General features: G+C 41.7%; 1 protein-coding gene across 2 annotated transcripts; it reads left to right on the top strand.

The window, feature by feature from the left end:
• The first annotated feature begins 2,153 nt into the window (after nt 1-2,153).
• Nucleotides 2,154-8,318, top strand: LOC133928965 (protein transport protein SEC23 D-like). 2 transcript variants are annotated; one of them, XM_062375509.1, is made up of 14 exons: nt 2,154-2,209; nt 2,290-2,799; nt 2,900-2,971; nt 3,374-3,427; nt 3,539-3,985; nt 4,138-4,283; nt 4,360-4,514; nt 4,631-4,712; nt 4,801-4,916; nt 5,558-5,653; nt 6,308-6,431; nt 6,871-7,136; nt 7,426-7,640; nt 7,791-8,318. In XM_062375509.1, the coding sequence occupies exons 2-14, from the start codon at nt 2,472-2,474 to the stop codon at nt 8,015-8,017; spliced, it is 2,328 nt and encodes a 775-aa protein (XP_062231493.1). In that variant the 5' UTR covers nt 2,154-2,209; nt 2,290-2,471; the 3' UTR covers nt 8,018-8,318. The 2 variants fall into 2 exon arrangements, with proteins under 2 accessions (XP_062231493.1, XP_062231494.1); XM_062375510.1 differs by lacking the exon at nt 2,154-2,209 and having other exon boundaries at nt 2,307-2,799; nt 3,539-3,714; nt 3,799-3,985.
• The last annotated feature ends 19,599 nt before the right edge of the window (nt 8,319-27,917 follow it).

Raw genomic sequence — 27,917 nt, 5'->3', positions numbered from 1 at the left:
TATAGGTATTAGATACTTGCATGATTGATTCTAGTGCATGTGAGAGATTTTATCATGCCTATGTTTATGTGTTTTTGAATAATCGTTTATTTGGTTTCTTGAATAATTATCATTTACATTGATCAGCAAGTATGTGACTTGTTTGTGAAGCTCTTTGTTTTATTATGATGTTATTCTAAATGATCCCTAATCTCATATCATTATATGGGACAATAATGATTCATATATTAGCACATTGACTGATAGATGATCATGTTTCACGGATCATAGATATGGAGATATTGAATCAATAATGCGGACATGTTAGAGAACATGGTGTTGGATTAACCCACCTTGAGACATTGCTGGGATGTTATTTATTATGCTATCAGTTGTAGTCTTAAATATTGTACCTACAGAATCCTTATACCTGATATCGTCATTGATTCCCAGAATGTGAAGTAACACACTTAGGGGCTTCCAAACGCTACTCTGTAACTGAGTAGTTATAAAGGTAGTTTTCAGGTACGCTATGAAACATGTTTTGGGATATGAGCGATCAAGATAAAATTTATCCCTCCTAGATAATGGGAGAGATATCTCTAGGCCTTTCGATGTGGATGGATTAAGAAAGTGCATGGCTATGCCACTGTGATTAATGAGTTGATCACAAGATAGTAATCCACTACGAGATCGAGTGAATGGTCGAGCTATCATAAGGGTGACACATATCTCGTCTTGAGCTTGACTGGTATCAAGTGGTAAAGGGATTGGTGCATGTGTATATTAAGGTTTAACCGATATGATCTTTGTGTGCATTTAGGAGTCAATATGTCCTGCTAGGTACCACTATTAACTTTCAATTTAGAAAGGATTTTTGTGTAACGGCTGTTTACACATGAACCTAACAGGTCACGCACGAACCTAACAGGTCACACATTTAAAGGGATGAAATTTAAGAACTTACATGATCGACTCTAGTGCAAGTGGGAGATTGTTAGTGATATACCCTAGAAACGATCATATATGCAGACTAGATCTGCAAGTGAGATTTAATATGATTAAACGTCCATTAGAGTTTAGAGTCATGATGGGCTTTAATGTGATTAAATGCCCATTAGCATACTCTATATAAGAGGAGGAGGAGGCGTGAGCGCAATAGTTGATTCGACCACCAAAACCCTAGCTGTCACCTCTTCCCTAACTCCATACGAAACCCTAGCCGGGCGTAGTGCTAGCACACTGGTGTACGGTATTTCATCCATATACATGTGGATACCATGGAGGCGTTGCTGCTATTACTACAATGCTGATCGGTGACAAGGACATTACGGCGAGATCGACTACTTCATCTTCGTGGTCGACGAGGTGGTCGACGTGATCGACTACTTCCTCTTCTTCCGCTGCACTGCGTGTCTAGAGGTAACGATCCATGATCCCCTACTCACATGGTTTCCTAGTTGAATACGGTAGAAAAATTTGATTTGTCCAGCGTAGTCTACCTGTTCCCCAATAGTAAGGCGCGCTATCCTAAGCTTTGGGGTAGCATGCTTTACGATTCATGCGTGTCCAACACCAATAGCTAAGATGTTGTCTTCTACCTCTCCTCCCCCTCTGTTCATCCCGACCTTGTCCTCCCCGGCGACAACGACTCTTGGACGATGCCATCTCCGACGAGCTCTTCTTTGGTGAATTTAGGGTTTGGGTTTGGGCTGGGTTAGTGTTTGGGATTTGGTGGGCACAAAGCTCTAGAGGGAGGCTCGGGGAGGACGGTAGGCCTAGTGGTGGTGACAGACGTAAGGGTGGCACGTGGATGCTACCTAGCTGTGGGAGGCAGAGAACCACCGGTTGGGTGGTGTCGGGGCAGAGGCATCATGATGATAGCTTGACGTAACTAGGTTAGCACGGTGGTAGGTGGTGGGTGCGGATCCAACAGTGAGGAGCTGCCAGATAAGGAAGAGGATGGGGCCAGGGGTATCTTGTCAAAGATAAAAGTGGAGGGATGAGTGTTGACCACGGAGATGATCTCGATGGGCTGTGTATGCACAAGGGACAATGATGGTGAAGTGACGGGGAGGTGGGAGACGATGACAGGATCAATCGTTAGGGAAATTAGGGTTAAAAGCTCTCGCCGTGGGTTATGGGTCACGCTACATAGAAGCTATGAGTCCCTCCTAGCTGCCTCCCGCCGTCGTCACGAGCGTGATTCTCCTTCCAGGGCTCTGTTCCGGTGGGCCCTCTTTGTCTTCCTCTTTCAATTGCACTCGTAAAAATTCAAGATTACCACAGTGACGTAGTTTAAATCCCCAGGACCGTCCGATGATACGTGAACGGCCAGGATCCTTCGCTGACCAGTGCAGAGTCGGAGAAATCCATCTCCGCGTCCAGGCCCAGTGTGTCAGACTTGCGGCCGCCTCTCGCCTCCTCCGCCCCGTCGTCCCCGTCCGTCCCCACCTCGCCGAGCGAGCCCTACCGGAACCCAGGTCGCGGCCATGGCGGTGCGCGCGACGGTCTCCCGCTTCCCGTCCACACCGGAGGCTCTGGAGGCGTGCGCCGTTCAGTGGGGCGTCGCCGTGACGCCCTTCGCCGCCGCCGACGAGCGCGGCCAGCCCGCGACCACCGGCGTCGGCGGCGACCGCGTCCCGCGCTGCGAGCACTGCTGGGCCTACTTGAACAGCCACTGCGATCTGGAGCGCTGGGGCTGGGCCTGCGCGCTGTGCGGCACGCTCAACGGATTCGACGACGCCGCCGCGCGCCGGTTCCAGCGTCCCGACGCGTGCCCCGAGCTCAACTCGTCCTTCGTCGACCTCGAGATAGCAGGTAATACTACTTGCAGATGTTCAGTTAAAAAAAATACTACTTGCAGCTGCCTCCCCGCGTGATTTGGGAATTTTTTTGGCTGTGGGTTGAATTCGTTCAGTGGATGATGCGGAGGGTGGAGGAGACGGCGTGCAGGCGCGGCCTGTGTATGTGGCCGCTGTGGATCTCGCATGTAAGTGCAGTCCTGTTGCTCATTGCATCTCGATCTTGGAATTCTATGCGTGCTTTCCTCCCTTTGAAATGGTACGAAGTTACTTTTGCCTGTGAATTGTGATGATGGAAACTTACCAAAGGAACCCAACTACATGGAAATAATGAGAGTACAGTTTCAGAAGAATTAGAACAAAAACAATGAGTGGATATAGTTCAATTGACAGTTCCATTTCCGTTTAAAAGAAAGTTTTTTTTTTTTTAAAAGGTTGCTTTATGTGCTGAGATTTGTGGGTATGAGACTCAGTGCTCATAACACGAGGATCAATTTTTTATTTGGTTCCACAGATAGTCTATCGAGATTGTGCTATGTGCTATAGGAGTAATCTAGGAATTGATTATGGTTTCGTTTGAATGTCTTCAGGTTCTGAAGAGTTCCTGGAACTCGTCAAGAGTGCACTTCTAGCGGCCCTAGAAGGTTAGAGTCTTGAACATTTTGAACTTGGATGAATTTTAGGTACCTCGAATAACTGTGTTGTGAACGAATTCAATTTGATTGTTGCTCACTTCGATGTTCACCGTGCAACAGCTCTGGTTCCGGGCTCCCTATTTGGGCTTATGACATTCAGCCACAAGATTGGATTATATGATGTCCAAGGTCCAATTCCGGTCATGAAAAATGTTTTCATTCCTCCAGAATTAGAAGAAGATGGTCTGCCTGTTGCCCTTGAAGATGCCATGCCCCTATTTTCTTTTTTGGCCCCAGTATGTTACAAACTACCAGCTCAACTGCAACATGATTTAGACAATCTGAACATGTTGTGTAATGGTAATATAATTTATGGGCAGGTTGACACATGCAAGGATCGAATCACTGCTGCCCTGGAGACGCTGCGACCTACATCTTCATGGGAGAGAGGTGCTGCTTCTGGGCAGGAAGAGGATACTGTTTTGCTTGGCGGGCGAGGTTTTGGAACAGCCATGTCTGCTTTAATTGACTACCTAAGTTCGGAATATGGTTCTACTTTTGCTTTGGGTAGGTCAACTAACTTTCCATATCTGATTTTTTTGTAAAATATTTTGTGCCAATCAGGCAATTACATTCATAAGATGTTATATGTTTGCAGAGTATTTAGTATGTAGTATTTTATGCCTTATTTGCATTTTTTCTTGTCAAATCGAGAGCAGCTAGGGTATTTGCTTTTCTGTCTGGTGCTCCTGATTATGGAGCTGGTCAACTAGACACCAGGAGATATGGTGAGCAGTATGCTAGTAAAGGGGTAGACGCAGACCTTGCATTGCTTCCTGAACAGATACCTTTCTACAGAGACCTAGTAAGCTTGGGTTTAAAAGTTACATATTACTTGACTGTGTCTGCCATATATTGACATTATTGAAAATTCGAAACAGGCAGCTGTTGCTGTTCAAGCCGGAGTGTGCATAGACATATTTGCTGTAACTGATGAATACACCGATTTGGCTTCACTGAAGTTTTTAAGTACTGAAAGTGGTGGATTGTTATTTCTCTATGCAAATATGGATGATTCAACACTTCCCCAAGACATGTATGCTCGATTGAATGAATGCTTTACATGTGTTCTATTCTTAAGATTCCAACTGGAAAATTTACTAACAAATATGAATTGTCTTTTCTTTCTTTCCTCGCTATTTCTGCTAACAGATACCGCTTGCTGAGCCGACCCTATGCATTTGGTTGTGTTCTAAGGCTGAGAACATCTTCAGACTTTGAACCAGGCAATTCTGTAAGCAGTCAAGCTATTTGTGTAAACTTTACCTGTAGTCCCGTACTATACTTGTAGCCAGTTCCTAAAGCATCCGTCCTTCTCACAGTATGGACATTTCTTCCCCGACCCTCAATATGAAAATGTGCAACACATCATCTGCTGTGATTCATTTGCTACTTATGCATATGACTTTGACTTTGCCCATTCTGATGGCTTCTCCAGGTATTTTATTTTAACTTAATCCTATGATTGATTACTTGACGGCTTGCTGCTGAATGATGAATTGGTTAAGGGAGGATCATTGGTTCTCTCCTCAAAGGTGAAACACACAAAATTTTAAGCACATTAACTGTCTTGTTTGCAAGCAGTCTCTATTCCTCTACTAATATTAGTGTGTTAGTGTGCAATGTACTCATATGGGTGATTGTAAAGGTTCTTGCAAAATTAATTGTCCGGTTAAGGTTGCTGTGGGGAACAACCTACCATAATCAAAATTTTCTTCCAGCAGATAATTTTCTACTTTGCTCAAATCAGATGTCAACCCAGGGTAGATATATGAAGAAGCAAATTTCTATGACCATCATAGTGTCTCACGGTTCAAATGTTGCATTTTTGCTGTTTACCTGTAGGAAAAGCCTTGCAGGAAGTAATGGCTCTTTGCTAAAAGTGGCCATTGTTTTCCTCACATGGAAGCATAGTTTGACAAAAATGGGCTGATGCTTTTTAACAAAAATGTCTAAACATGAAAGCATAGTCTGACTTTGCTATATCAAGAAACTTTGTTCTTTCTGGATCCTATTAATTTGATGGAAGATGTGTGATACCCATTACTGGTGGTTAAATAAAGTGATTTACATTTACAGGCACACAGATCCCGCTGTTATACAGATTGCTTTTCAGTACAGTGTTGTTGAACCTGTCAAGGAGACATCGGGCAATGAAACACAATCATCTGCAAGGTACACAGGGGACAAGAAATTGCTTTGTAACTAACTGTTAACTATCTTGTTGCATGCCTTGCACTTTATTATATCAATGTTCATGTACAGCAGGAAAGATAGTTGGAGCACAAATTTTCTCTAGTTATCCATCAAGCTGAAACCATTAATAAAGATAGCATGGATTAGGGGCTATCTACAATTTGATTCTTTAGCCTCCGGGCTTGCGCACCCCCTACCTCTTTCTCTTGTAAATAACTCTCCTTTTATTATTAATACAATATAAGTAATGCAGGAGGGGCCTCCCATGCTGTTTTCCATAAAAAAGAAGTATCTTTGTTGATCCAACTAATGTTCATGCTTTGTAACTGATAACTAGCGTATTACATGTGCTATCAATATTTCTGTTGACACAATTAATATTCATACTTTGCAACTATTAACTTGCTTGTTTCTTGCCTTTTGCCTTGTGCTATCAGATATCAACATCTCTGTTTGATCAAACTAATGATCATGTTTACAACAAGAGAACAATCACATAAATAGAATCATATTAGCATCTTTTAATTTTCACCCTGTTTTTCCGTTTCGATTTTGTTGCTGTCGTGCTTGTAATCAAGTCATGCGTTTGCCCTTGGAGCTGATTTTCATTCTTGTAACGTTATTTCTCCGCAGCTACAAATTCTGTCTAAAGAGGCGGTTGAGAATAAGGACAGTGCAGTACCGGCCGGCTAGGAATATGAGTGAAATCTATGACAGTGTGGATCCAGAGGCTGTACTTCATATCCTTGTTCATAAGGTAACTGTTTTTTTCAGTAACTTAAGTTAATCATATTCTGTTTTGTTTAGATCATACATATTATTTCTTCTAGTAGTTGTGCAGTGGACTAAAATAGAAAAAAATCAGCTTTAGCAAATCATTAGAGGTGATTAATTGCAAGACATGTTGATAGCATTAGAAATGATATGATATCAAGATCACTGTATTAATTTGGTATGGGCACCAGTGAAGCTTCTGTAAGGTGAGCTGATCTGGTTCTGTCACTTTTACTAACCATAATCTTCAGGAAGTTGATTTTTTTTCTTAAAAAAATGTGTCAAATTACTAATTAGTCAATTATCGTAGATGTCCATCTTTGATAAAATGCACCGAGAACACTATGGCTAACCATAATCGTACATTGTTTTACTACTTTTTATGGCTCTGCCCTAATTCTTTCCTCAAACACTGTCACCAGGTTATTCTAGAATCCTTGGATAATGGGGTTAGAGAAGGCAGACAACAGGTGCGTGCTTGGCTAGCTCTCCTTGCAGCCCGGTATAATGAGGCCCTGAGCTCTGATGCACGGACTCCAGTATCGAGCATTGACATTGACTTCTCGCAATGCCCACAGCTGCAAATGGTACCTCAGCTTGTGTTTGCATTGTTGAGAAGTCCTCTTCTTCGCTTACATGAAGAAGGCATTCACCCAGATTACAGGATCTATTTACAATGCCTTTTCAGGTGCATAATCTTTTAAAATGTTATATTGTGGTTTGCATTGTCTCTTGCTTGCAAGTATTCTTATACTAGACTTTGTAAATGTTATCCCAAAGAGTGTTTCTTTCTTTCGACTATTATTCATGGTTCTCTGAAACGTCTTAAAACATTTCATGTTGTTAGAGTTGCTCACTTCGAGAACAGAATTTCGTAAATTGTTCCTACTTCAACTATCGCTTGTCCCTTATTGTTGATTGATGTGAAGAAATATTCTCACTTCAAATTATAAGTTGACTTTGAACTGTTTTTGCAGTGCACTGGAGCCATCTTCTCTAGCTAAAGCTATATATCCGGTTTTGATTTCATATTCCTCACCGGACAAGCAAGCATTCCCACGGCACTCTTTGAGTCGTGCTGCTCTAATCATGAGTGAAAGCCCAATATTTCTCCTTGATGCATTTACCAACCTTATTGTTTATTATTCGTCGACAGCTGATCCTTCAACTCCTTTTCCTCCACCACATGACTGTAAGTACATCCTTTTTCTTTGTTTTGGGTTGAGTAGTGGGCGATTGGAAATCAGACCCTTAATGTGCTGAAAAAATTCATGTTTTTTAGTAGAGCATAAAAGCACAACTTGTTTGTTTCAGCCGCTTATGTTGTTGACATATTATGTAGGTCTTTTGAGAACAACAATAAACAGGTTGAAGCAAGACAGGTGTATAACACCAAAGCTCACATTTATCCATGGAGGAAGAGATGACTCAACATTGTTTGAGAGTTATCTTATCGAAGAGCAAGATGTTGATGGTTCAGGCTTTACAACTGGTTCGGGGTTTGTATCCTTTCGTGAGAGTGTCAGGAATGTCGCAGCAGAAATCTTCAAGGAAGAAAGTGGAAGCTAGTTTCAGATGGATTATCCTTCTAGTTGTGCAGCCGATCGTATAAAGAAAGTGCTTCTTTTGACCTTTTGCGTAGTAGTTAACTGCATGTTATTTAGCTGAAATGGAGAAATAAAGTCAAGGAATAATAATGGGGAGGTCACTTTATAGTTGCTCTGTCAATAGCGCAATGCTTATAGGCATGAATCATGATTAGTCAGTCAGAGAACTCTCTGGTAGCAGGTTCATATTTTTTTTGAAACTCCTATATTTGTCAGCACAGACATTGATGCGAAAGAGACACGAGAATTTTACTGTACAACAACGCCCGGTGTTGACCGATTTCGGGGACAATTCAGATTCGGGTCTCACTTTTGTTCTGAGAAAGAGAATGGAATCAGCCTCTTTGACAGAGTTTTATTGGTTTTTAATGTTTAAGGAAGGCAAAGTGACGAACCGATCTGGAGCATGTGTGGTATGCTTCCTTTGTTTAGAAGAGAAGCAGAGTGTATTTGATGTTTAACATTAGCGTCATCGAGCCTGGCGCTGACGTGATGGGCCAAAATTAGAAATAGTTTTTTGGACAGAGCCTCACTTTAGAAGTTGAATGTAAAAAAGGTCAAAATAGGGGGAAAAAAAAGTTGAGTAAGATAGCATCGCTTGGAAGCGGATCTGTTTTGGAGCAGGACAGGGGTACGTAAGCCCAGTGACGACAACTCCATGCTTCGTCAAGCTTCAGGAACAGCCCAGTGAGTAAGGTGTCTACTGGTCTATCCTGTTAGGTTTTGCTAGAATATAGCTGACCTGAAATCTGATAGATACCGGGTGCAAATGGTCTCTGTCCTCGGCCCTGAGGGGGACCCGACTGTCGGAGCAATAGGATCGACTGGCCAAGGGCGGTGACGGCTGCGGAGTAGCGTGTCCGGGGGTGAGACGACGGAGGGTGTATGGCCGTGCAGCCACAGTGACGCGGGTGCGCGATCACGCGACCATAGCAATGGTGGGCGCCAGGCGGGGCGCATGACGGCCAATTAGGGCGCGACCACGGTGAGCAGCGCGTGCGTGACAAGGGCGGCTGGGTGGCCGTGGCACTTGCGCAACGGCGTCGCCACGTTGGACCGTCACCGCGTGCGCATGCTACCTTGATGCCTAGGCCGTCGAGGCCCGCTCCCGCATGACTGTTTTCTCACCCAACCCTGTCCTGTCAGGTCTGAAATTCATGGGAGTGGACACAGATCCTCTGCAGTTGCCATTGGCAACTGCAGAGAGCTACAGTGGAGTGCATTAGGAGCACTAATGCAGCCCTTGGTTTAGAGATGGATGGATTGATCAATCGCTACAGTACCTGATGCTACAGTACAGTTTCGCATCACAGTAGAATCAAACACTGCAGCTACAGTACCCACCGGAAACAATGATTAATTAATACAGAGTACTGTAGCAATAGACTCATATTACTGTAGAAACAGTAATCCTCTGTATTAATCGTCATTAATGCAGAGGATCCGTGTCCCATGGGAGTAGGCCGTGAGGACAACAACTCCGTACTGTCAGGCTCGCCGACATGCAGCTGTCAAATTGAATCCTGATTCAGGAACAGCTAGCAATATTTTTTTTAGCTATTTTATGATGGTTTATACTACCTAGAGGTAGAATTAATATAAATCTAATCTGACGATTTACGTAATTAGATATTTTAATGATTGTGATAAGTTTGTTAAAATTACTCATCATACTTTTACTAATAGAAAGATTGACGCCGCAAACGTCGGATAGCTAATCCTAACCGATGGGTAACAAATGAACTCTTATACCGAATACAGATTAAAATGTTAAAACGATAATAAAATATTACTCTATTTAGAGATATATACCTGCAGTCAATTACTTTCATGCTACGTATTTTTTTTCCCAAAATAATTTTAATATTATAATATTACTCATATATATTATTGGTGGGAAATAAGTAGTATCCATCCGACTGCCAGTTGTGTTCCCGTTGACGCAGCGGAAGCAGAGAGCAGTCGCCGGGCCGGACAACACGGGAGCCTCAGCCTGCGCGCGCGACCAACGACGAAATAGCGATCTTTTCCGTGAGAGGCAAGGAAGGAACCATATCGAAATCGATCATAACCAGCGAGCTGATCGACGATTCCGTACTAAAAAAGAAAAGAAAAGGGAGCACAAAACGTAGCGTAGACCGGGTCACGTGCGCACGATCGATCGTTACTCGAACAACCCAACCCAGTACACAGCACAGTATGCTCGGCGACGACGAGACAGCAGCCGAGAGCAGCGGCACGGCCGGGGCCGTGCACTTCGGCGAGTGGATGTCTGCGTCGCGCCGTGCTCCGGCGTGGTGGTAAGCATCGTAGGTGCTCGGTCACCTCCGAGTGCGGAGCGAACGACGGAGCAGGACAGGCAGACGACAGGAGTCGTGCTCCGAATCAAGGCGACGGCGACCGGGCGACGGCCGGTGATCCGATCGATCTGCAGAACTGGCAGCTGCTATGTAAACTACTCTACACGTACGTGGCAAATCAGAGCAAAATAAATAGCCGTACTGCCTTAGGTTTGAGCAAGCCAAAAATATTAGCTGGCCAAAGTTGGGCCAGCAATATCGACCACCCAAGTTTACTATACAAATGGAGCCAATCTAGTAAACATTCAGATGTTTCTCCTTCCCTTGTCTGCTCAATATTCATTTGATTTCTATGATGAGAATATTCGGATGTATCTGCTTGATTCAATAGATCAGTAGGGTATGTCGTAATTGTTGCTTGTACACTGGAAGTACTGGAAAATTACATAAAAAATATTAAAAAGCCGATGAACTTATTGTAACTGAGACTGGTGGTACAAATATGAACAAAAAATTAGGTTTTAGGAGAAACCTGTTTTTTTTTGGAGTTGTTAATTTTTAATCGAGTGAAAACAAGGTATATTTCATTTGACAACAGCAACCGTTGGATGAAGATCTAATAGCTGATAAAAAAAACTGATTCATAAGTGAACAATATTTTTATATAGTAGAGATATATATAATTTTTTGTTGCATGTTAGAAAAAAATCACTGACTAAGTACAAATTAGAAAACAGACGAACGATAGAATGATCGAATGGATAATACGTCAAGTAAAACAAAGTTCTGATTTCAATTGATTGAAACGTAGTAAACCCGTTTTTTTACACCAACCTCTGTACGCAATGTGATGTAGAAAAATGGACTGTTGGCATAAAAAAAAACAACCGTCCTCCTCTGGTTAAAAAATATGTCATTTTGAATTGCGTATAGTTAATATGTCTAAAATTTAACCATCAATATTTTTTAATTGGTTTTGCTTGGGAGCTGCGTCACCCTCTCATGTTAATCTTTGTTGTCCCATTGTTGTGTTTCCAGAGGCGGCCTGCAGGCTCCGCCCAATGTAATCGGCCCTGAACCTCTCTTTTTCTTCTTAATACAAATCGCAAATCTCCTGCCTGCTTTCCAAAAGAAATATTTTTAATGTTTTAATTGTACTTTTGAAAATGGTATAGCTAAATTAGTCTCGTAATATAACAAGGTTGCTATATTATATATATATATATATATATATATATTTTATACTAATAATTAATGATCAAAATAATGGGTTGGTAACTGTGTTGATTTTTAAAACCACACTCATTTGTGACCGGAACTGAGGGAGTAGCAAAAGAGTATACAAATATCTTGGCCAGCCAATTTTTTCTGGGTCTAACTAAATTTTGGCCCCAGGCCGAATAAAGGTCAAAATTTCTAAAGCACTGCCAAGCCTTGGCTTGCCCTAGTGCGTATACCGGCACTGCTCCGTGTGGTTGTTGGGAAACAGCAACAAAACGCAGTACGATGCATACACGTACTTTGATTTAGACTATCACATGTCTGACTTGTTAAAACTTGAAACACCGGAAGTAGCGCGTGGACCCTTTTCAGCTCGGAGTTTCGTTTCCCGTCGATAACTACATCCAAAGCTCGCAGTTGGACTCATCAGGCCGTCTCATGCGTCTCGTCGATGGGGTAAACTGTAAACGAGCTGGCAGTTGAAGGTTTGGGCTAAGACCCTCGGACTAACGGTACTTCATTATCAGTGAAAACTGTTTCATTTAGTTCTGTGCAGAGTAGGATTTGCCTGCTCAGCACCACAAGAAAAAGTCCAACACTGAACAACTTAGAATGGTCGGTCAGCACCAATTTCACCTCCAAGGTAGAGCTAGCAAACAAATGCAGAAAAATGGTAACTAAAATTCTTTCCATGCAACACAGGGATTTTGGTTTCTTGATCATTTTGAACAAGTCAAATGTCTTAGTTTTCTAGGAAAGAATTCGTCAACGTCCACCTTCGTTAATTTAGTTATCCCCTCTCCATTTGCAACAAAATATTGGGACCAAAGGCTTGAGAGTTGATTTCCACGGCCCTACTACGGTCAACGTCTCAACGAGTTGGATCATTCGTAGTCTCTTTCGATGGGATCAGCACTTGATTCAGACATTATCCTCGCTCATAGCAAGATCTCTGTCGTTTAGACAGCAGATCGCATATGTAGTATCATTGAACATGTAAAGAGAACAGATTGGCACCTTTTTTTTAAACCTCACAACTCCATTTGTACCCAAATTGCATAGTAAATGCTCTTTCAGATGTGGTATTTCTTTAGTGATTTTTTTCAATGGAGCCTTGGCTTGTCGTATTGTCTACGTTTTCTTGCTTGATTTTTATATGATTTTTTTCAGCTGAGCCTTAGCTTGTCATATCTGTCCATTGTCCACCTAAACAAAGGCTTGGTTCTCCCCTCCCTTTGCTAAATTATCCTTACGACAGATTCCCCCCCCCCCCCGCTCCCTTTTTGATAAAGGAGAAAAAGAGTTTCATATATTGATACTAGAAACTTTTTTACTACAAAAGATAAGCAAAATAAGTATAGTTTCTAATATGCAGCACCCGTGCATCTTCATTTTTAAACTAGGGATCCTTATATCAATTCGCAAGTATTACACAGGAATACTAAAAACACTATATATGAGATGAAACTACCAATTCGTGGAATTGTGGAAGCCCCTCCACAAAACATGCATATAAAAGTTTTAAAAAATTCTCAAAAGTCACATATGTAAAGGATGTGATATTATACAACCATATAAAAATATAAAATCAAGTTTATTATGCTTGTAATATATGAAATTGACTAACAATAAAATAAATAATGAAGCAGTCTGCCATTGAAGACTCCTGCAGTGATCGTTGTGGTAGATTTTATAAACCAGTTAGGGCCGAAAGGTTTACCTCTATAGCTTTGTTGAATCTTGTTGCTGTTATGTTATATCAAGAGTTCAGTTACCTATGTTATGTTGTTGCTACTACGATGTACCTCAAGGTTCCAGAGAAGACTCTTAATGACACGTTTGGGAGCTTGTTGTTTGTCATGTGATCTTACTACTCTCAGTTAAAGTCGTAGTTTGTCTATGTAATACATAAATTATGACAGATCTGATCGATCTTCATTGTTTATTCGAATTGATCAAATGGTCATCGCGCAAAGTTAGATCCCACCCCTCCTTCCAAAAATATATTCAATCTCTTATTATTTATCTTCCATACATCTACTGCTAGGTTTCTTCAGAGGATGCGCTACCGCCCACTCGTTGCCTTCACCGCCGTCTTCTATGGAGGTCACATCCGTGGAAGACGACCAAAACTCTAGACAATACGGTCATCTCCTCCCTCCTGAAATTATATGATCATGTTGTGAATTTTGTGTATGTAAATCTCTTTTTTGTTATGCTATATTATTTTACTTCTTCGGATTGCTATATCCTGGATTGATTCTACGTGTATAAAACATGTGTGCAATTACTAGTGTTCTGTTAATTATTTTGTTACTTGTCGTTGGTGGGAACTATATGTATCCTTAAAATTTACTGCATTATGAAAGTTTGCATTGTTATTTGTTTTGACGGTTGAAGACAAACATAATTTGCCAAAAAAACTCCAAATATGACAAACCACATCTTAGGATCTTTTGTTAAACTTAATACCCCTCCAACCCAAAATATAAATTATTTTTGACTTGGACACAAGAATTAAGGTTGTATGCAAAATAACCATGCTTATCCTTTAATCAATGATTCTTGAGCAATTAACTAGAGTAGATGGGAGTTATAGGGAATGAAAAGCTAGTGCAAATAAGAAGTGAACAACAGGAAAAAGGGATAAAAAAGTACCTCAAAAGTGTAGAACGACTTATATTTCGGATAGAGTAGGAATAACTAAAACACTTGTATTTTGGACCGGCGAGAGTATTATTCTTACCATTCAAAATTAGCACCTAATTAATGTCTAAGAAACTAATACTAGGAGAAACCTTAGAGGGAGTGCGCTAAGCAACGCGTTTGCGGACGAATTTGTTGGCTTCCTGAAATGGCAAATGTACGGTGGCCTCTATCGAGATCGGTTCAATAAATAAACCAATCTCATCTATGTGCCGAGCTCAGGAACCAATCCTAACACATAGTGACTTCATTGATAATAATAATTACAATATCCAAACTTAATCGAATAAACTGTCTTACAAAAGTGATATTCGAGGGTCGAAGAACCAATTAAACTATGCAGTAGAACTAAATGAACTACGAAGACTCTTATCCTTTACGACTCTTTCACAGGCATCATCGACGTAGAAAGTATCTTAGAACAATCCACCTTCAGCATACTCCTCGATACCTTCTCCAACTGAGTGTTTGGTGATAGTAAGAGTAAGCACTTATCATACTCATCATGTTGTTAAGGAATAGTATGCATATGAAGGCTTGACAAGAATAAGACTAATATGATTCTCTTGCATAAATCAATATTTAAGTAAAAATATTTAAAAATCAATAATAATTAAGTGCATAACAAACCACCTCAAGATTCCATCCATCTTGACTTAACCAACTAACTAACACTTCAACCGAAGTTCCATCCTGTAGCATCTAGGCCCCTAGGTAAGTGATAAGTGTTTTGGTGATTAATGACAACCGTATCATTGTGACTAATAAATTTGTTTTGAAGGATATAAAATTTTTTAGTTCGCAATGATAATTGGATATTCTTAGTCCCTGAGTTGATTATATAGACGATTAAAGGAGATGTGCATCAAGATTAAGTATCTTCTAGTTTTAAGTGTCACAAAGGAGATGAAGGACACTTAGAGTAGTATAGGTCTCCTTTCTTAGTCTTTTGACCGTACTATAAAGAGGGGCTCAGAGTAGTAGCTTGATCTAGTTGAGTCTAGACTTGGTTTGATGCACACTTGTGAAACCCATGGTAGAGATGTCGAGATATTAGAGCTCAAAGAAGTTTGAATTGGATAAGCTCAGAAATATTTACTTCACCGAATAGTCCGGTCATGTGAAAGGTGAACTCACAGGATAAATTCTGTGTCTCAACTGACAAAGGTATTTAGTTCACCAAATGGTCCGGTGATAAAGATGGTCTTCGCAGCAGAGCTTTTTCCTGGTGACACGTGTCCTAAATTTTAAGAAGTGCTTCACCGGATAGTCCAGTGTTACACCGGTGAGAGCACTGGAGCTTTTTCAACCGAAGTGAAATTTTTCAGGAACTCACTGGATTGTCCAGTGATGGAAAGAGGGGATCACCGGACTATTTCTTGTAGAGGAAAATTCAAAGTGTAGAAAAATGAAGCTCTACTCACCGGATAGTACGGTGTTTACATTGTGGTCACTGGACAAATACACCAAAGCAATGTTCAGAAGAGGCTTCACTCACCGGATGGTCTGGTGCATGCATAGAGGGATCACCGGACTAATTTTTGTAGAGAGGTTTGCAACTGGTGTTTTGGCTTGTTCTTATGACCGGATTGTCCGGTGTGACTTCAGTGATTACTGGATGAGTACACCAGAGGATCAACGGCTAATGACAGCTGGCACAGTGTGGCTCGGAGTCTATACTCACTGGATTATCTGGTGTGAGTCAAATGGTAATCACCGGATAATCCAGTGTTAACAGAAAAAGTTGGTGGTTAGGCAACGGCTATAATTTGGATCTCTAGCCTATTAATACCACTCCACTTGGTTTCATTGCGCATGCAAGCGACCCAGAGAAGCTCATACACTGTGTGTCATCAAGAAGCAAGAGAGAGCACTTGAGTTTATTTCCATGTCACTAATTGAAGATTAAGGACTTTATTAGTGCTTAGAGAGTATCAAGTGTGCATCTAGCTGTAGTTTAGGCTTGATCTTGATCAAGTGAAGCTATTGGTTTGTTACTCTTGGTGGTTGGCAACACCTAGCCAGTCTTGGTGATTAGTGGTGTTCTCGGTGAGCTCTTAAAGTTCTTGTGAGAGCCTCGGGAAGAGCTTTGTACTTGGTTTGATGCCTGCCAATTCAGAGATGAAGAAGTGACAATCATGAGGGAGCACTTGAGTCTTGGTAACTCAAGGGGGAGCGATATCCTTGGTGGATGCTCCAACGAGAACTAGGGAAGAGTGCCAACTCCTCGATCATTGAGAAAAAATCCAGTGTTCTCTTGTCCATTCTGTAATTTAATTTAAGCATTTACATTCTTGCAAGCTTTAAATTCCGCATTTTTTTAGTGTCTTTGCTTGCTTGTTTAGTTGCATTCTCCTAGTTTGTTCGTGTAGCCCCATTTCCTTTCTTCCAGGCTTAGGTTGTTTTTGTTCTAGTTTTCGGTATCAGTTTTTATAATTGTCCAATTCACCACCCCACTTAGGCCATTCAATCCTTTCACATCCACTAAGGTTGAACCCTCAATCATAGTTCCTACCACTATGACTGACCATCCTCAACTATGATTCCCACCATCACAGTTGACTCGAGGAACAAAAATATCAAGATATAATCATGGTAGGTTTTTAGTGCTACTCATGACCGTGAGCACGACTGAATATTCAGTTTTAACTCTGCAGAGGTTGTACTTTATTCACAAGATGTTTCATCCCGTTTTATCGAGCATCTGTTGGCCGATAGAGAACTCTTACACACTACCAAGGTGTGCGCTAGGAATCTACTACAAAGCCTTTACAATGCTCCCTCTCAACATATGTCTACTCGCTAAGGTTTCACTGCCGCGTGATTCCACCTCAACAACTGAAGTCCCCTCTTGCACCTTTTGGATCCCAAAATGGCTCAGGATTTAGCTTCTAGACGCTTTGATGATCTCATCTGGCAGTTGGGTGGTTGTTCTCTGGCTTGGACATGGCAACATCGACGTGCACGATGGCCGACGGCTTACTGTTGTGCTGCCCTGAGCTAAAACTGAGAGGGAGAGAAGAGAAGAGAGAGTGGGCTGGGCTAGCAGATGAGCTGGGCTGGCTGGAGTTGGGCCGAACAAAGAGAAGAGAGGAGGAGAGAGCTGGGCTTTGATGCATTCAGCTCAAAAGCTTATCTTTTCCCATTCCTTTTCTCTCATGTGTATACACATGTATTTTTTACACTTATACATCATATATACCACATATATATAGGCTCACGTAAACAAGCAATCCAGCAAGCAAACAATTATATACATATATATACTCTTCGGATTATTTAACTTTGCAAATTCTTTTATTTCCTTGGAAAAGTTTTATAATTTCTTGGTTTTAGGATTTTGGGCTGTTACACCCCCCTCCTCTCCACTTTCTTTCCCCTGCCTTTCCCAGTGTACTGGTCTCTTTCTCCTGTTCCCCGCCTCTCCCATCTCTCTAGCACATGCTCTTTTCTCTCTGGTTCCCCTCCTGAACATATCTGAATCGGAGACGTGGGGTGAAGGGAGGAGCATGGACATCGCCTGCCTTCTGTCAGTGAGGGTGCTGCCTCTCTCTCTAGATCAGGTTCACTCCTTTTTCTCTTTCTAGAACAAATATAAGGATCAGAGGCGTGAGGGGGCACACACTACCAAAAAATAGGTGTTTCTTGTCCGTTTCATGAGAACCGACAGTAAACAACAATTCGTACTGACGGTAGCATAAACCGACGAGAACGAGCGTGTAACTCCTGTCGGTTCAGGGGAGGCCCTTAGGAAAACGTACACCGATAGGAGAAGTTAGGGAAAATCCTACCGGTTTAGTTTAAATTGATAGGAAATAGGATTCTTGACGGGGACCAACCGACTAGAACCCTCATTCTCGCCCGTGTGGGACACAGAACCGCGCGGGAGAGGCCAAAAATTGAGCGTGAAAACAATTCCGTGGTGTGCGCTAAAAAAAAAATCCTAAATCCCCACCGCCTTTCCCTCATCAATCTCTCGAGTCTCGCCTCTTACCTTTCCCCATCTACTACTCCTCAAGTACCTCCACCCAGGGCCGCCCAAATCTGAACCCCGTCGCCGCACCGAGCGCCTCCACCTCTAAACTCCTTCTCCTAGCTCCAAGCCTGCCCCAAATCGACGCAAGATGTGGCGCGTGGAACATCCTCCGTAGTTTGACCACCACCTGAATACATCTACTTGCCCAACGCCCTCAAGCAGCGGAAGGAGAGGAAGTGCAAGCCCAACATTTGCTGCCAAGAGTCAAGTAGAGCTTCTGTGTAGTCAAGACTGGTAATTTCTTCCTGTACAGAGATGCATTCCCCCTCACCCCCAATAGATTCGACGATTCAAAGTTTAGATCCTAGAGGTTTGCCTTGTGCACTGGGAGATATGTTCAAAGGAGTGTTGTTTCTTGGGTTTGCTAGGCACACTGTGTGTTCATGCATATACTGTCTTGATTGCACTGGGAGATATGCGCATGAAGGAGCAAGCCCTTAGCTTCCTAGTTGTTTTTTCATAAAACCAATTGCTTATCTCTATGTTCTCAACGGATCTCAATTGTAGTTCATTAACGAGCAAGAAACACAGTGTAATTCAGTAACTACAATCAAGTATAAGCCTTGCAGATTTGCAAGTTTAGTATATGCATGAATTCAGTAACCATCTACAGATTTGCGAGTGTAGTATAATTCAGTAACCATTTGCAAGTTTATTGTACAGGGAAGATTTGCATTGAAGTGACTCTGGTGCCGAAGCTCGCTTTCATTTCCGAGGGCCTGTGCATTGGTTATGGTAACGGCTGGCTGCTAACTTAAAGAATAGCCCATGTCCATTAAAGGCTCTACACAACTAAAGTCTCTAGTTCATCAGTCCTAGCTACTAAGGTCAGTTGGTTTGACTACTTTTGTTGCTAGCTTTAATAAGCCCTTTGTGTGGTTCTATGATCATGAATTGTCTAAACATGCCATTTATATTAGTAAATCACTAACTGTATAATCTTGTGAATGTGAAAAATAGAACTTAATTATGGTAGAACGTGAGTGGATGTATAGTGGTTGGAAGCATGGTAGACCAACAAGATATTGGATTGAGCATAGAAAGGAATTCTTGTATCTTGCCTTCTCTACTAGTAGTGTAGTACAAGATAATATCATTAAGTGCCCTTGCTCCATTTGTCGGAATAATTTTTGGCATAAAAGGGGAAAGGTAGAGCTGCATCAGTGTCAAAATGGTTACAAAGAAATCTATAAAATTTGGACTACACATGGTGAGAGTCGTGTCCAACAACAAAATGAACACAAGGGTTTCAGTGAAACTGATAGGAATGACAAATGTTAGCTGAATTAGCTAATTCTTGCCCGCCAATAGTTGATGAAGAGCTGATAATTGCTGCTCAAGCGTTCTATAGGATGATTGCTAGTGCAGATGAGTTATTACATGAAAAAACAACACACTCATCTTTGTCTGCTATAGCTCGGTTGCTGTCCATAAAGTCACAGTACAACCTCTCCATTGCCTGTTATGATGACATGTTGGCACTAATCCATGAGCTCCTACCTAGTGAGAGTACATTGCTCAAGTACTTCTATCGTTTGAAAAAATTGTTAGAGAGTCTTGGTATGCCATATTAAAAAATTCATGTCTGTTACAACAATTACATGCTTTATTACAAAGACAATAAGGATAAACATAAATGTGACTTTTGCAATACCCCTCCCTATGTGAATGGTTCAAATAAGATCCCACATAAAGTGTTGTGCTACTTGCCCATAAAAGATAGGTTACAAAGATTGTACGCACACGAGGAGGCAACAAAAATAATATGGTGGCACAAAGAATCATCCCGTTCCTTGTCTGGAAAAATGAAGCACCCACGTGATGCTGAAGCTTGGCAACAATTTGATGCTGATTTTTTGGACTTTGCATGAGAGGCAAGGAAAGTGCGACTAGGTTTTGCAACCAATGGTTTCACTCCTTATACCTTAGAGGCTGCTTCTTATTCATGTTTGCCAGTGTTTGTGGTTCCGTACAACCTTCCTCTGGGCGTTGCTATGAGACCAGAATATATGTTTCTTTCTCTTGTTATTCCTGGACCGGAACATCTAGGAAAAAAGATTAGCATCCTAATGCAACCCTTAGTTGATGAATTGCAAATGCTAAAAGAGGGTGTTGAAACATGGGATGCCTCATTGAAGGAAAAGTTCATCATGAAAGCAACATATCTATGGTCAACACATGATTTTCCAGCCCTTGAGATATTTGTTGGATGGAACACCCATGAGATATTGGCATGCCATTGGTGTTTATGTGACACCAAAGCATTCCGACTCCCTAATGGTGGCAAGCCATCCTGGTTTGATTGCCATAGGTGCTTCCTTCCTATAGACCATTAGTTTAGAACCCAAGCAAACACATTTCGAAAGGATACAATTTTGTTGAATGAACCCCAAGGCATTTAACTGGAGAAGAAGTAGAAGGCCAAATGAACCTCCGAGTAGGTGATACCAACACCTTTAATAAAGAACACAATTGGACATATATTAGTTGTTTTCGGCAGCTGCCTTATTTCAAAAAGTTGCTACTTCCACACAACATTGATGTAATGCACAATGAGAAAAATGTAGCTAAAGCTATATGGAATACGTCCTTTGACATAGTTGATAAGACTAAAGATAATGTAAAGGCAAAGCAAGACCTAGCATTGATTTGCAATTGTCCTTCCCTGCATCTTGAGTTAAAGGCAAATAGCAAGTGGCATAAGCCAAGAACACCCTACTGCATTGACAAAAATGATAAGACTACTATTTTGAATTAGTTCCAACAATTGAAGTTTCCTGATGGATATGCTGCCAATATTAGAACAAGTGTTAATCTACTTAGAAAGAAGATTTTTGGGCTAAAAAGTCATGACTATCATATCTTCATGGAGCGTCTACTTCTTGTAGCTTTCCGTGGATTCCTTCCTGAAAATATTTGGCTTTGTCTAGCTGAGCTTAGTTATTTGTGCTAAACAAATCAGTAAGGATACGGTATTAGCTTTGGAAAGGAACATTGTGGTTATTGCAAACTGGAGAAAATATTCCCCCCAGGTTTTTACAACCCTACACAACATCTTATGATTCATCTCGTTGAGGAAGTTTGACTAGGAGGTCCTGTACAATATCGATGGAGTTATCCATTCGAGAGGTATCATCAATATTTATAAACTTAGCTTCCTACTTTGTTAATGCTAGTATTAATTGCATTTTTTTTGTTTTCTTAGGACTATCCAAAAGCTTAGAAAAAAAGTACGTAATAAGGCAAGAGTTGAGGGCTGCATTGTTGAAGCTCAGCTTGGTGAGGAGGCCACCAATTTTGTTTCACTTTTCTTTAAAACGAAAGTGCATTCAATTAGAAACAAGCCACCTAGATATGATGATGGTGCCTCAGTTTTTGCACCTAAGAGTTGTCGTGATCTCTCAACAGAAGAATACAAGGCTGCATTCCTATACATATTGATCAACATACTAGAGATGGAAGACTTCTTCAAGTATGTGTTCAATTTACTTAAATTGTATTTGAAAGATTGCAAAATTAGAACCTCATCTTACATATGTATTTTGTCCTTTAGCAAGTTCAACCAAGAACAATGGAAGGGAATAAGGAATCCAATCGAGCAACAAATTAATGACTTAAGGCTAAACTGTTGGAAATGAGGACGTGGCAGACACAATTAGATTGGCCCTAACTTTTTTGATTGGTTCAAATCTCACGTAAATTCTTTACCACACTTCTAATTACAAACTATTTTTTAATTAACAAAAGAAAATGCTAATGTATGCAAGTTTTTCTTCCAGTGTAAGATTAATGTAAGCATTCACAATGCCTTACGACAAATATCATATGGATTTGGTAGAAGAGTGAACACATATGGGTGTTATGACATTAATGGGTACATGTTTCGATCTGAGACGTATGAGAGCTCTAGATCAGGATTGGTTACAACCAATAGTGGGGTTTATGTGTCTAGTTTCGATGAGAATGGCAGTACTCTTGAGTATTATGGTGTGATCAAGGAGATCATTAAAATATCATGGGAGAGCAGCATGCAACTTGAGCTGGTTCTATTTGAGTGCCACTGGTTTGGTCCCACTCCTAATGGTGTTAGGCGTACAAAAAATTTGGGTTTGGTAGAGGTTAAGCATAGTTCTAGTCTTTCCAACTTTGAAGCATTTGTGCTAGACAGTCAAGTTACACAAGTGTATTATTTACCATTCCCTTGTAATACTAGATTAGATATCTCCAAGTGGTGGGTTGTGTACCACGTTGCACCTAGAGATCGTTTGCTTCCAATTGACAACAGCACTGAGTCTAATGAAACTAGAGGGCTACCAGAAGATATAATGTTCTTTCAAGATGAAGGATTGGAAGGCACTTTTGTGATTGACCTAGGAGATGACATAGAGAATTCGTCCTTAATGTTGTCCGATGAGATACTTGATCCAAAAGAATTACAACTATGCTTACCAGCATTTCTTAAATGAGTTAGTGATAGATGAGTCAAAAACAAGAATATAAGCTGTTGTGTTTGTTGTTATTTACTGCATTTTTTATTTTGTAATGCAGAGTATCTACTCGGTGGATGATCAATTGAGATCACATGCTGAGTATGTCTTTGAACAATTTGCAGCTAAACAATGCAAATATATGATGTATGAACTCCGTGTGGATATTGTAAAAGACTATTATGACAAAATCCTCGACCATTGCATAAAGGATGTGGTGGCATGTAAGAAAGAACTTCGTGAACAGCAATATTTGAGGGTTCAGCCAGACTGGATTTCTGATGAGGCATGGCAGCTCATTTGTGCTTATTGGTGTTCAACTGAGTACAAAAAGAGCGCAAGCTTGCTCAAAAATCACATCAGGTGATATTGCGCAAAACAGAGGCGGGTCACGACCGTATGGTCGAACAAGCAACACTTGGTAAATTGTAGTCACAATAATTGTAGTTTCTATGTCTATGTAGTCAAGTAATGTAGTGTTGTGTGCATAGTTTTCTAATTTGTAATTTTTTTCTAATTACATAATTGCTTATATAGGCAAAGAAGTATGGCCCTGAAGCAGCCACAAATATTAATACTTGTTGCTGCATGAAGTCAGGTCTCAAAAATTGTGATAGCAGTGGAAATAGTGGTTCAATCACTGAGATGGCCCAAAAGCGTGTTGTAAGTATCTGCACTTTTGCTTCTTTCTAAAATTTTGATGTATAGCCTATGATGTGAAGGATGACTTGATCTAATTGTTTGATTAGGATGATTATTTTGTAAGTCTGGAAGCTGTGTATCCAGAAAATTGTGAGAAGTGTAAGTGCGATGGAAATGTTGAAGGCAAAATCGTGTACAAAAGTGGAAATGGCATGCCACATGGCCGTTTGCCCATAGAAAATGGTGCCCTGAGGAAATATGAGATTGTTGCAACTACCAGGGAAAATAACACAAGGCCAATACATGTCATACCAAGATCTCTTGAGGCGGAATGAGCGATTGGAGCAAGGTGTTCAATTGTCAACAATTTTGGGCAAACATATGCAGGTATTTGAGTTGTTACTTAATCTTGAATATATAATTGTCCATTACCTAATTATTTTCTGGTCCAGGCACTTTATGCCAAGCTTGGAATGGAGGTACCTCCAGAAATTACTGCAATTCAAGCTATGCAAGCAGGCATATGTGTACAACCAAGTGACCAGGTAATAGTAATAAAAATTGTTGCAATTTACTAATTAGTAACGGAATATATCTTTTGGGATTACTTTAGCTCAAATTCCATTTTATTGCCTTTGTGCTATGATGCTACTTGGTAATACACTTTGGAGTTATGTGTTGATTTTTTTCTGAACGATAATTTTCACCAAAACTTTGGTCTTCACTTTTGACCACTCCCATGCTGTCTCTGATAGCCCTTTCTTATATGAACTATATTTACATGCATGGACATATGGGATGACAACTACTGAAATGTAGATGGAACAGTACATTTTTTGCATGCATGCATCCAATACTGAATGTAGCTACCTGATTTTTTTCCTAGTTTGGTCATGTATACAAGGGGAAAGAAACCTTTGCCAAAGGTGTAATTATGAACCAAAATGGATTCCTGAATTGACCAAACTCATATAATCGAAGTGTGGCTCCAGCTCACATGAAACCACCTTCTTACTATTTACATGACTCCAAGTGAAGTGAAACCTGACCATAAGATGCACAAATAAGTCGATCTTTGCACCAGCACACCACCAGTTACTGATCATGCAAACATTGGCTAACTTTGCATTGTAATGATTATTCATGACTAAGTTATCATGTCATGTGTGTTTTCTATATCATGAATGAATTGTGAGCTACCCTTTGGACCTAAACCTTGCTATTATTTTTGTTTGTAGGCGACCCAATCGTCCCATGCTGAAAATAATGAGATAGTTGTGCAATCTGACAACAACATCAATGACAGTAGTCATGAATGACATTATGTTCCCTTTTGCAATGAAGGATGCTAAACCTCTTTTTCATAGTTAGCATGTTCTAGAAGAGTGAAAGTACCTCTTCTTGATTTTGTTCAGCTGATATATGTGCTGCTTACTCCTGACATTGTCAGACTTGTCATGTATTCCTAGCTACTAAATCAGCAACCTAGCCTGTCATATTAGTTCTTTGAATTGCTTTATTGTGTTGTGGACTGCTACTAGTGTTGTGAACTGATATTATTGTTGTAAACTTAGTCAAGCATTATATTGTGAGAACTTCTGAAATTAGTGTACCTCTATTTACACACACACACACACACACACACACACACACACACACACACACACACACACACACACACACACACACACACACACATATATATATATATATATATAATTCCTGGATGGATGTGTACATTGAGATATATGTACTGTGATAGTTGAATGGTTTTGGAATTTGTGGTTTTATGCTAGGGATGTCAACGGGCCCCGATCCCCGTTCCCCGACAGGGAATTCTCCTATTAGGGGATGAGGATGGGGCCAATTTTCCCCTCGCGGGGGGTTTAATGGGAGAAAATTCTCCCCCGTCGGGTATGGCGGGGGCGGGGATGGTTCCCTATCCCCCGTTCTCGTTTCCCAGCGGGGTCAATTCCCCGAAATACTTAAACTCTCCATGGTCCATATATGCAAGAAATGGCCGAACTAAAGTCCAACCCACCAAAGCCCGTCATCCAGCAGGCCCTTCACTGTGCTAGCGTAGTGGGGATGGGGAACCCGTCGGGTATATTTCCCCGCGCGGGGACGGGGATGGGAGAATTTTCTCCCCCGCGAGCGGGGACGAGGACGGGAAAAATTTCCCCCAATCGGGGCAGGGATGGTTACCCATTCCCCACGGGGAATTTCCCCGTTGATATCCCTATTTTATGCAACCTCAGGGAAACTATGTTTCCTGATGGCTATTCTCTGTCACAATTTTTTTGTGTAATCTGTGACCGTCCAGATATGAGCCATCAGGAAACCAAACACAATGTTCTTGACGGTGTGGCTTTCCTGTCGGAATTCTCTGATAGCCTTCCGTCGAGGACACAAGGTTGACCAGTCAAAGTTTCACCGTCAGGGATTCCCGTCAAGAAATGGTTCCCTATCGGCCACCGTCAAGGAAAAGATGCCTTTCCTAACACCTGAGCCCTGTCAGTGGAATTCCTGACGATGGGTATCAATTTCTAACGGTGTTTCCGAATTCTTGTCGGTTTTCCACCTTTTCCCGACAGTTTCTAACCGATAGGAATATCTGCTTCTCTGGTAGTGGCGACGGGGGTGGGGAACCAACACTCCTCGACACAGCCTTCGGCGACCGATGGTGGCTGCCTGTGAGGGTGTGATGCCCGCCATCTCTTTGTCCCTCTTCTTTTTTAAATAAAATTCTTGCCAAAAGGTTTTGTGAAAACTTTTTCATGACATTCTTTTGGAAAAAAAATCCATGTCAAAAAAATTCGTGAAATATTTATGTGAAATTTCTTGCAAAAAATTCGTGAAAACTTTTTTATAATTTTCTTTTGTGAAATTTTATCATGAAATTTTATCGTGAAAGATTTTTTGCAAAAACAGTTTCGTGAGAACGTTTCCATGATTTTTTAGTTGATTTCCCTTTTTTTTTATGGATTTCACATGGGTTTTCTCAACCCTTGAAAGGGCTAAACAGCCCAACGCCACGCGGGACGAAGTCCGAAAAGGGTACGACGGGCGCAACGAAGTACGGGGAACGGCGGGTGGGACGCAACATTCCAAAAAATGGCTGTCAGGGGTGGGCACCACTCGCCGGACCCTGGTACACCAGGCGCAAAGCCTGAGAGGCATTTCAGATGGTGAAAGCAACCGAGTTAGTAATTAATGCCCTGAGCACAAGGAAGATGGAATAAAGCAGTAATGCTAAAGCTACGTGATTTGCGACAAAAATCCTACGCGCTGACTAGGATGGGGTCAGCAACAGGCCGACGTGGCTGGGGCCTGGCATGGGCGTGGTGGCGTGGGCTGGTTTAACCCTTAATCACAACTAACTGCCAAACCAGCATCCTTCGTTGCCGTCGGAAAACCTAGACGTCGTGCGCCGCCGCGTCGTTCTTCGATTAGAAGGATCTAGATCGTTTACAGGCCACATCGATCAACCTCACTAACTAATCGCTATTCGACGTTTAGGGCATTCTCTTTGCTTTTAATTTCGTTCTTCTCCATTAAAAGTTGCAAGTGAGTACAGCTGCTTCTTCTGCTCCCTATCAAATGCTCTGATATAAGATACAAGGATTAGGATCTTAATTATTTTCACAGCATGTGTAGCAACCCTCAACTATGCACATATACGTTCCTTTCATGTCTACAGTTGCAGGGGCTAGTATGTTTTATTACGTAGAATTGAAACTAAACTCTAGAAGGACATGATAACTCAGAAAAAAAGGAACTGATAACTCAATAGTCACGAGTTGTTAAGGAAGACGAAATGACTGTCACGAGTTGCTGAGCATTTGGGCCTTCAGCAGCGCGCTTTATGCCACCGACTCAGAAGCTCCATCGCGCAGCGCACCAAGAATGGCCCCGTCGCACCGAATGTGGAGCCACCAGAATTGGCACACGCCTCCGCCCCTGCCGGTCCCGTCGTGGCGTTGTGCATCGCCAGAACAACCCAGTAGCACCGCAAGTGACCCAGTCGATTGCAGGAAACTCACTGGCCATGTAGCGCCGTGCGGCCACGGAACGCCACTGAGGCGGGCCCGAAGCCCTGCTGCTGGCGCCCCAAGCACGACTCCCGTCGCCGTGCATCAATCAGCGCCCGCCGCGACCGCCATGCCGTCTAAGCCGGTGAGCCTGTAGCCAGCGTGATGCCCGAAGCGCCAGGAGCACAGCTTGCGCGTCGACAGTCCGCCGGTCGCCATCCGCGGCGGCATCTAGGTTTTCACCGAGCGCAATAACGCATGGGTGGTTAATATATTGCCACAGTTTTACCGGAGTAATGGACGCCCAGGTCACGCTGGACTCTGACTGGAATTAATCCTAGTCAAACGTATGATTTTTGTAGCAAGTACGTACCTGTAGCATTACCTGGAATAAAGTTAGTAGATTAAGAAGGATAAGACTGACCCGGTCCTCCACCCC

Source organism: Phragmites australis, chromosome 9 (genome assembly GCF_958298935.1).
Source record: "Phragmites australis chromosome 9, lpPhrAust1.1, whole genome shotgun sequence".
Lineage (NCBI taxonomy): Eukaryota > Viridiplantae > Streptophyta > Magnoliopsida > Poales > Poaceae > Phragmites > Phragmites australis.
Note: the sequence above shows the minus strand (reverse complement) of the source record. Positions and strands in the feature narration are given on the sequence as shown.

Bases quoted from the DNA above. Each gene is read 5' to 3' on its own strand.
- LOC133928965 (XM_062375509.1), top strand. From the start codon at position 2,472: ATGGCGGTGCGCGCGACGGTCTCCCGCTTCCCGTCCACACCGGAGGCT. The intron at 3,428-3,538 runs GTTAGAGTCTTG...ACCGTGCAACAG, and splicing joins ACTTCTAGCGGCCCTAGAAG to CTCTGGTTCCGGGCTCCCTA. The intron at 3,986-4,137 runs GTAGGTCAACTA...AATCGAGAGCAG, and splicing joins TGGTTCTACTTTTGCTTTGG to CTAGGGTATTTGCTTTTCTG.